Consider the following 9,982-nt stretch of genomic DNA (forward strand, 5'->3'; position numbering starts at 1 on the left):
TCCTCCAGACAGCCTGCTACTCCTACTCAGAACTCCCCTCTGGCACTACCATCCTCCAGGCAGCTTGCTACTCCTTCCCAGAACTCCTATCCGGCACTACCATCCTCCAGGCAGCCTGTTACTTCTACTCAGAAATCTTCTCTGGCACGAACTTCCTCCAGGCAGTTTGCTACTCCTACTCAGCACTCCTCTCTGGCACTACTATCCTCCAGGCAGCCTGATACTCCTACTCAGAACTCCTCTCTGGCACTACCATGCCCCAGGCAGCCTGCTACTCCTACTCAGATCTCTTCTCTGGCACTACCATCCTCCAGGCAGCCTGCTACTCCTACTCAGAACTCCTCTCTGGCAGTACCCTCCTCCAGGTAGTTTGCTTCTCAGAACTCATCTCTGTCACTACCATCCTCCAGGCAGCTTGCTACACCTACTCAGAACTCCTCTCTGGCACTACCATCCTCCAGACAGCCTGCTACTCCTACTCAGAACTCCTCTCTGGTACTGCCATCCTCCAGGCAGCTTGCTACTCCTACTCAGAACTCCTTTCTGGCACTGCCATCATCGAGGTATCTTGCTTCTCAGAACTCCTCTCTGGCACTAGCATCCTCCAGACAGCCTGCTACTCCTACTCAGAACTCCCCTCTGGCACTAGCCTCCTCCAGACAGCTTGGATTCCAAACTCCTCTCTGGCACTAGCCTCCTCCAGACAGCTTGGTACTCCATTCTCCTCTCTGGTGCTACTATCTTCCAGGCAGCCTGCTACTCCTACTAAGAACTCCTCTCTGGCACTACAATCCTACAGGCAACCTGCTACTCCTTCTCAGAACTCCTCTCTGGCACTATCCTCCTCCAAGCAGTTTTCTTCTCAGAACTCCTCTCTTGCACTACCATCCTCCAGGCAGCCTGCTATTCCTACTCAGGACTCCCCTCTGGCACTACCATCCTCCAGGCAGCCTGCTACTCCTACTCAGAACTCTTCTCTGGCATTACCACCCTCCAGGCAGCCTGCTATTCCTACTCAGAACTCTTCTCTGGCACTACCACCCTCCAGGCAGCTTGCTACTCCTATTCAGAGCTCTTCTCTGGCATTAACTTCCTCCAGGCAGTTTGCTACTCCTACTCAGCACTCCTCTCTGGCACTGCCATCCTCCAGGCAGCCTGCTACTCCTACTCAGAACTCCTCTCTGGCACTACCATCCTCCAGGCAGCCTGCTACTGCTACTCAGAACTCCTCTCTTTCACTACCAACCTCCAGGCAGCCTGCTACTGCTACTCATAACTCCTCTCTGGCACTACCATCCTCCAGGCAGCCTGCTACTGCTACTCAGAACTCCTCTCTGGCACTGCCTTCCTCCAGGTCTCTTGCTTCTCAGAACTCCTCTCTGGCACTACCATCCTCCAGGCAGCCTGCTACTCCTACTCAGAACTCCTCTCTGGCACTACCACCCTCCAGGCAGCCTGCTACTCCTACTCAGAACTCCTCTCTGGCACTACCATGCCCCAGGCAGCCTGCTACTCCTACTCAGAACTCTTCTCTGGCACTACCATCCTCCAGACAGCCTGCTACTCCTACTCAGAACTCCTCTCTGGCAGTACCATCCTCCAGGTAGTTTGCTTCTCAGAACTCTTCTCTGGCACTACCATCTTCCAGGCAGCTTGCTACTCCTACTCAGAACTCCTCTCTGGTACTGCCATCCTCTAGGCAGCTTGCTACTCCTACTCAGAACTCCTTTCTGGCACTGCCATCCTCCAGGTATCTTGCTTCTCAGAACTCCTCTCCGGCACTAGCATCCTCCAGACAGCCGGCTACTCCTACTCAGAACTCCCCTCTGGCACTACCATCCTCCAGGCAGCTTGCTACTCCTTCCCAGAACTCCTCTCTGGCACTGCCATCCTCCAAGCAGCTTGCTTCCCAGAACTCCTCTCTGGCACTACCATCCTCCAAGCAGCCTGCTACTCCTTCTCAGAACTCCTCTCTGGCACTACCATCCTCCAGGCAGCCTGCTACTTCTACTCAGAACTCCTCTCTGGCACTACCACCCTCCAGGCAGCCTGCTACTCCTACTCAGAACTCCTCTCTGGCACTACCATGCCCCAGGCAGCCTGCTACTCCTACTCAGAACTCTTCTCTGGCACTACCATCCTCCAGACAGCCTGCTACTCCTACTCAGAACTCCTCTCTGGCAGTACCATCCTCCAGGTAGTTTGCTTCTCAGAACTCTTCTCTGGCACTACCATCTTCCAGGCAGCTTGCTACTCCTACTCAGAACTCCTTTCTGGTACTGCCATCCTCCAGGCAGCTTGCTACTCCTACTCAGAACTCCTTTCTGGCACTGCCATCCTCCAGGTATCTTGCTTCTCAGAACTCCTCTCCGGCACTAGCATCCTCCAGACAGCCGGCTACTCCTACTCAGAACTCCCCTCTGGCACTACCATCCTCCAGGCAGCTTGCTACTCCTTCCCAGAACTCCTCTCTGGCACTGCCATCCTCCAAGCAGCTTGCTTCCCAGAACTCCTCTCTGGCACTACCATCCTCCAAGCAGCCTGCTACTCCTTCTCAGAACTCCTCTCTGGCACTACCATCCTCCAGGCAGCCTGCTACTTCTACTCAGAACTCCTCTCTGGCACTACCACCCTCCAGGCAGCCTGCTACTCCTACTCAGAACTCCTCTCTGGCACTACCATGCCCCAGGCAGCCTGCTACTCCTACTCAGAACTCTTCTCTGGCACTACCATCCTCCAGACAGCCTGCTACTCCTACTCAGAACTCCTCTCTGGCAGTACCATCCTCCAGGTAGTTTGCTTCTCAGAACTCTTCTCTGGCACTACCATCTTCCAGGCAGCTTGCTACTCCTACTCAGAACTCCTCTCTGGTACTGCCATCCTCCAGGCAGCTTGCTACTCCTACTCAGAACTCCTTTCTGGCACTGCCATCCTCCAGGTATCTTGCTTCTCAGAACTCCTCTCCGGCACTAGCATCCTCCAGACAGCCTGCTACTCCTACTCAGAACTCCCCTCTGGCACTACCATCCTCCAGGCAGCTTGCTACTCCTTCCCAGAACTCCTCTCTGGCACTGCCATCCTCCAAGCAGCTTGCTTCCCAGAACTCCTCTCTGGCACTACCATCCTCCAAGCAGCCTGCTACTCCTACTCAGAACTCCTCTCCGGCACTACCATCCTCCAGGCAGCCTGCTACTTCTACTCATAACTCTTCTCTGGCACGAACTTCCTCCAGGCAGTTTGCTACTCCTACTCAGCTCTCATCTCTGTCACTACAATCCTCCAGGCAGCCTGCTACTCCTACTCAGAACTCCTCTCTGGCACTGCCATCCTCCAGGTCTCTTGCTTCTCAGAACTCCTCTCTGGCACTACCATCCTCCAGGCAGCCTGCTACTCCTACTCAGAACTCCTCTCTGGCGCTACTATCTTCCAGGCAGCCTGCTACTCCTACTAAGAACTCCTCTCTGGCACTACAATCCTACAGGCAACCTGCTACTCCTTCTCAGAACTCCTCTCTGGCACTATCCTCCTCCAAGCAGTTTTCTTCTCAGAACTCCTCTCTTGCACTACCATCCTCCAGGCAGCCTGCTATTCCTACTCAGGACTCCCCTCTGGCACTACCATCCTCCAGGCAGCCTGCTACTCCTACTCAGAACTCTTCTCTGGCATTACCACCCTCCAGGCAGCCTGCTATTGCTACTCAGAACTCTTCTCTGGCACTACCACCCTCCAGGCAGCTTGCTACTCCTATTCAGAGCTCTTCTCTGGCATTAACTTCCTCCAGGCAGTTTGCTACTCCTACTCAGCACTCCTCTCTGGCACTGCCATCCTCCAGGCAGCCTGCTACTCCTACTCAGAACTCCTCTCTGGCACTACCATCCTCCAGGCAGCCTGCTACTGCTACTCAGAACTCCTCTCTTTCACTACCAACCTCCAGGCAGCCTGCTACTGCTACTCATAACTCCTCTCTGGCACTACCATCCTCCAGGCAGCCTGCTACTGCTACTCAGAACTCCTCTCTGGCACTGCCTTCCTCCAGGTCTCTTGCTTCTCAGAACTCCTCTCTGGCACTACCATCCTCCAGGCAGCCTGCTACTCCTACTCAGAACTCCTCTCTGGCACTACCACCCTCCAGGCAGCCTGCTACTCCTACTCAGAACTCCTCTCTGGCACTACCATGCCCCAGGCAGCCTGCTACTCCTACTCAGAACTCCTCTCTGGCAGTACCATCCTCCAGGTAGTTTGCTTCTCAGAACTCTTCTCTGGCACTACCATCTTCCAGGCAGCTTGCTACTCCTACTCAGAACTCCTCTCTGGTACTGCCATCCTCCAGGCAGCTTGCTACTCCTACTCAGAACTCCTTTCTGGCACTGCCATCCTCCAGGTATCTTGCTTCTCAGAACTCCTCTCCGGCACTAGCATCCTCCAGACAGCCGGCTACTCCTACTCAGAACTCCCCTCTGGCACTACCATCCTCCAGGCAGCTTGCTACTCCTTCCCAGAACTCCTCTCTGGCACTGCCATCCTCCAAGCAGCTTGCTTCCCAGAACTCCTCTCTGGCACTACCATCCTCCAAGCAGCCTGCTACTCCTTCTCAGAACTCCTCTCTGGCACTACCATCCTCCAGGCAGCCTGCTACTTCTACTCAGAACTCCTCTCTGGCACTACCACCCTCCAGGCAGCCTGCTACTCCTACTCAGAACTCCTCTCTGGCACTACCATGCCCCAGGCAGCCTGCTACTCCTACTCAGAACTCTTCTCTGGCACTACCATCCTCCAGACAGCCTGCTACTCCTACTCAGAACTCCTCTCTGGCAGTACCATCCTCCAGGTAGTTTGCTTCTCAGAACTCTTCTCTGGCACTACCATCTTCCAGGCAGCTTGCTACTCCTACTCAGAACTCCTCTCTGGTACTGCCATCCTCCAGGCAGCTTGCTACTCCTACTCAGAACTCCTTTCTGGCACTGCCATCCTCCAGGTATCTTGCTTCTCAGAACTCCTCTCCGGCACTAGCATCCTCCAGACAGCCGGCTACTCCTACTCAGAACTCCCCTCTGGCACTACCATCCTCCAGGCAGCTTGCTACTCCTTCCCAGAACTCCTCTCTGGCACTGCCATCCTCCAAGCAGCTTGCTTCCCAGAACTCCTCTCTGGCACTACCATCCTCCAAGCAGCCTGCTACTCCTTCTCAGAACTCCTCTCTGGCACTACCATCCTCCAGGCAGCCTGCTACTTCTACTCAGAACTCCTCTCTGGCACTACCACCCTCCAGGCAGCCTGCTACTCCTACTCAGAACTCCTCTCTGGCACTACCATGCCCCAGGCAGCCTGCTACTCCTACTCAGAACTCTTCTCTGGCACTACCATCCTCCAGACAGCCTGCTACTCCTACTCAGAACTCCTCTCTGGCAGTACCATCCTCCAGGTAGTTTGCTTCTCAGAACTCTTCTCTGGCACTACCATCTTCCAGGCAGCTTGCTACTCCTACTCAGAACTCCTCTCTGGTACTGCCATCCTCCAGGCAGCTTGCTACTCCTACTCAGAACTCCTTTCTGGCACTGCCATCCTCCAGGTATCTTGCTTCTCAGAACTCCTCTCCGGCACTAGCATCCTCCAGACAGCCTGCTACTCCTACTCAGAACTCCCCTCTGGCACTACCATCCTCCAGGCAGCTTGCTACTCCTTCCCAGAACTCCTCTCTGGCACTGCCATCCTCCAAGCAGCTTGCTTCCCAGAACTCCTCTCTGGCACTACCATCCTCCAAGCAGCCTGCTACTCCTACTCAGAACTCCTCTCCGGCACTACCATCCTCCAGGCAGCCTGCTACTTCTACTCATAACTCTTCTCTGGCACGAACTTCCTCCAGGCAGTTTGCTACTCCTACTCAGCTCTCATCTCTGTCACTACAATCCTCCAGGCAGCCTGCTACTCCTACTCAGAACTCCTCTCTGGCACTGCCATCCTCCAGGTCTCTTGCTTCTCAGAACTCCTCTCTGGCACTACCATCCTCCAGGCAGCCTGCTACTCCTACTCAGAACTCCTCTCTGGCACTACCATCCTCCAGGCAGCCTGATACTCCTACTCAGAACTCCTCTCTGGCACTACCATGTCCCAAGCAGCCTGCTACTCCTACTCAGAACTCCTCTCTGGCACTACCATCCTCCAGGCAGCCTGTTACTTCTACTCAGAAATCTTCTCTGGCACGAACTTCCTCCAGGCAGTTTGCTACTCCTACTCAGAACTCCTCTCTGGCACTACCATCCTCCAGGCAGCCTGTTACTTCTACTCAGAAATCTTCTCTGGCACGAACTTCCTCCAGGCAGTTTGCTACTCCTACTCTGAACTCCTCTCTGGTACTGCCATCCTCCAGGCAGCTTGCTACTCCTACTCAGAACTCCTTTCTGGCACTGCCATCCTCCAGGTATCTTGCTTCTCAGAACTCCTCTCCGGCACTAGCATCCTCCAGACAGCCTGCTACTCCTACTCGGAACTCCCCTCTGGCACTACCATCCTCCAGGCAGCTTGCTACTCCTTCCCAGAACTCCTCTCTGGCACTGCCATCCTCCAAGCAGCTTGCTTCCCAGAACTCCTCTCTGGCACTACCATCCTCCAAGCAGCCTGCTACTCCTACTCAGAACTCCTCTCCGGCACTACCATCCTCCAGGCAGCCTGCTACTTCTACTCATAACTCTTCTCTGGCACGAACTTCCTCCAGGCAGTTTGCTACTCCTACTCAGCTCTCATCTCTGTCACTACAATCCTCCAGGCAGCCTGCTACTCCTACTCAGAACTCCTCTCTGGCACTGCCATCCTCCAGGTCTCTTGCTTCTCAGAACTCCTCTCTGGCACTACCATCCTCCAGGCAGCCTGCTACTCCTACTCAGAACTCCTCTCTGGCACTACCATCCTCCAGGCAGCCTGATACTCCTACTCAGAACTCCTCTCTGGCACTGCCATGCCCCAAGCAGCCTGCTACTCCTACTCAGAACTCCTCTCTGGCACTACCATCCTCCAGGCAGCCTGTTACTTCTACTCAGAAATCTTCTCTGGCACGAACTTCCTCCAGGCAGTTTGCTTCTCCTACTCAGCACTCATCTCTGTCACTACAATCCTCCAGTCAGTCTGCTACTCCTACTCAGAACTCCTCTCTGGCACTGCCATCCTCCAGGTCTCTTGCTTCTCAGAACTCCTCTCTGGCACTACCATGCCCCAGGCAGCCTGCTACTCCTACTCAGAACTCCTCTCTGGCACTACCATCCTCCAGGCAGCCTGCTACTCCTACTCAGAACTCCTCTCTGGCAGTACCCTCCTCCAGGTAGTTTGCTTCTCAGAACTCTTCTCTGGCACTACCATCCTCCAGGAAGCTTGCTACACCTACTCAGAACTCCTCTCTGGCACTACCATCCTCCAGACAGCCTGCTACTCCTACTCAGAACTCCTCTCTGGTACTGCCATCCTCCAGGCAGCTTGCTACTCCTACTCAGAACTCCTTTCTGGCACTGCCATCATCGAGGTATCTTGCTTCTCAGAACTCCTCTCTGGCGCTAGCATCCTCCAGACAGCCTCCTACTCCTACGCAGAACTCCCCTCTGGCACTAGCCTCCTTCAGACAGCTTGGAGTCCAAACTCCTCTCTGGCACTAGCCTCCTCCAGACAGCTTGGTACTCCATTCTCCTCTCTGGCGCTACTATCTTCCAGGCAGCCTGCTACTCCTACTAAGAACTCCTCTCTGGCACTGCCATCCTCCAGGTATCTTGCTTCTCAGAACTCCTCTCCGGCACTAGCATCCTCCAGACTGCCTGCTACTCCTACTCAGAACTCCCCTCTGGCACTACCATCCTCCAGGCAGCTTGCTACTCCTTCCCAGAACTCCTCTCTGGCACTGCCATCCTCCAAGCAGCTTGCTTCCCAGAACGCCTCTCTGGCACTACCAACCTCCAAGCAGCCTGCTACTCCTTTTCGGAACTCGTCTCTGGCACTACCATCCTCCAAGCAGCCTGCTACTCCAACTCAGAACTCCTCTCCGGCACTACCATCCTCCAGGCAGCCTGCTACTTCTACTCAGAACTCTTCTCTGGCACGAACTTCCTCCAGGCAGTTTGCTACTCCTACTCAGCTCTCATCTCTGTCACTACAATCCTCCAGGCAGCCTGCTACTCCTATTCAGAACTCCTCTCTGGCACTGCCATCCTCCAGGTCTCTTGCTTCTCAGAACTCCTCTCTGGCACTACCATCCTCCAGGCAGCCTGCTACTCCTACTCAGAACTCCTCTCTGGCACTACCATCCTCCAGGCAGCCTGATACTCCTACTCAGAACTCCTCTCTGGCACTACCATGCCCCAAGCAGCCTGCTACTCCTACTCAGAACTCCTCTCTGGCACTACCATCCTCCAGGCAGCCTGCTACTCCTACTCAGAACTCCTCTCTGGCAGTACCCTCCTCCAGGTAGTTTGCTTCTCAGAACTCTTCTCTGGCCCTACCATCCTCCAGGCAGCTTGCTACACCTACTCAGAACTCCTCTCTGGCACTACCATCCTCCAGACAGCCTGCTACTCCTACTCAGAACTCCTCTCTAGTACTGCCATCCTCCAGGCAGCTTGCTACTCCTACTCAGAACTCCTTTCTGGCACTGCCATCATTGAGGTATCTTGCTTCTCAGAACTCCTCTCTGGCACTAGCATCCCCCAGACAGCCTGCTACTCCTACTCAGAACTCCCCTCTGGCACTACCATCCTCCAGGCAGCTTGCTACTCCTTCCCAGAACTCCTCTCTGGCACTGCCATCCTCCAAGCAGCTTGCTTCCCAGAACTCCTCTCTGGCACTACCATCCTCCAGGCAGCCTGCTACTCCTTCTCAGAACTCCTCTCTGGCACTACCATCCTCCAGGCAGCCTGCTACTCCTACTCAGAACTCCTCTCTGGCACTGCCATCCTCCAGGCAGCCTGCTACTCCTACTCAGAACTCCTCTCTGACACTACCATCCTCCAGGCAGCCTGCTACTCCTATTCAGAACTCCTCTCTGGCAGTACCCTCCTCCAGGTAGTTTGCTTCTCAGAACTCCTCTCTGGCACTACCATCCTCCAGGCAGCCTGCTACTTGTACTCAGAACTCTTCCCTGGCACTACCATCCTCCAGGCAGCTTGCTACTCCTACTCAGAACTCCTCTCTGGCACTACCATCCTCCAGACAGCGTGCTACCCCTACTCAGAACTCCTCTCTTGCACTGCCATCCTTCGGGCAGCTTGCTACTCCTACTCAGAACTCCTTTCTGGCACTGCCATCCTCCAGGTATCTTACTTCTCAGAACTCCTCTCTGGCACTACCATCTTCCAGACAGCCTGCTACTCCTACTCAGAACTACTCTCTGGCCCTACCATCCTCTAGGCAGCTTGCTACTCCTTCTCAGAACTCCTCTCTGGCACTGCCCTCCTCCAAGCAGCTTGCTTCTCAGAATTCCTCTCTGGCACTACCATCCCCGAAGCAGCCTGCTACTCCTTCTCAGAACTCCTCTCTGGCACTACCATCCTCAGGGCAGCCTGCTACTCCTACTCAGAACTCTTCTCTGGCAGTAACCTCCTCCAGATAGTTTGCTTGTCAGAACTCCTCTCTGGCACTACCATCCTCCAGGCAGCCTGAAACTCCTACTTAGAACTCCCCTCTGGCACTACCATCCTCCAGGCAGCCTGCTACTCCTACTCAGAACTCCCCTCTGGCACTACCATCCTCCAGGCAGCTTATTTCTCAGAACTCCTCTCTGGCACTACCATCCTCCCGGCAGCCTGCTACTCCTACTCAGAACTCCTCTCTGACAGTACCCTCCTCCAGGTAATTTGCTTCTCAGAACTCCTCTCTGGCACTACCATCCTCCAGGCAGCCTGCTATTCCTACTCAGAACTCCTCTCTGGCACTACCATCCTCCAGGCAGCTTGCTACTCCTACTCAGAACTCCTCTCTGGCACTACCATCCTCCAGAAAGCCTGCTACT

At 54.8% G+C, this 9,982-nt stretch overlaps 1 protein-coding gene across 1 annotated transcript; it reads left to right on the top strand.

The window, feature by feature from the left end:
• Positions 1–254: 254 nt before the first annotated feature.
• On the top strand, positions 255–9,583 carry LOC138489748 (mucin-2-like). Its single transcript, XM_069617383.1, has 5 exons — positions 255–1,354; positions 2,837–4,036; positions 5,468–7,298; positions 7,358–8,442; positions 9,082–9,583. Exons 1-5 carry the CDS (start codon positions 255–257, stop codon positions 9,581–9,583), a joined length of 5,718 nt encoding a protein of 1,905 aa, XP_069473484.1.
• The last annotated feature ends 399 nt before the right edge of the window (positions 9,584–9,982 follow it).

Source organism: Ambystoma mexicanum, chromosome 9 (assembly GCF_040938575.1).
Source record: "Ambystoma mexicanum isolate Mex_15411 chromosome 9, UKY_AmexF1_1, whole genome shotgun sequence".
NCBI lineage: Eukaryota > Metazoa > Chordata > Amphibia > Caudata > Ambystomatidae > Ambystoma > Ambystoma mexicanum.

What these genes read in the sequence shown, in the direction of transcription:
- LOC138489748 (XM_069617383.1), top strand. Translation starts at nt 255, where the DNA reads ATGCCCCAGGCAGCCTGCTACTCCTACTCAGATCTCTTCTCTGGCACT. An exon ending in CTGGCACTGCCTTCCTCCAG is followed by an intron (nt 1,355 to 2,836) that starts GTCTCTTGCTTC and finishes ACCATCTTCCAG; the next exon opens with GCAGCTTGCTACTCCTACTC. An exon ending in CTGGCACTGCCTTCCTCCAG is followed by an intron (nt 4,037 to 5,467) that starts GTCTCTTGCTTC and finishes ACCATCTTCCAG; the next exon opens with GCAGCTTGCTACTCCTACTC.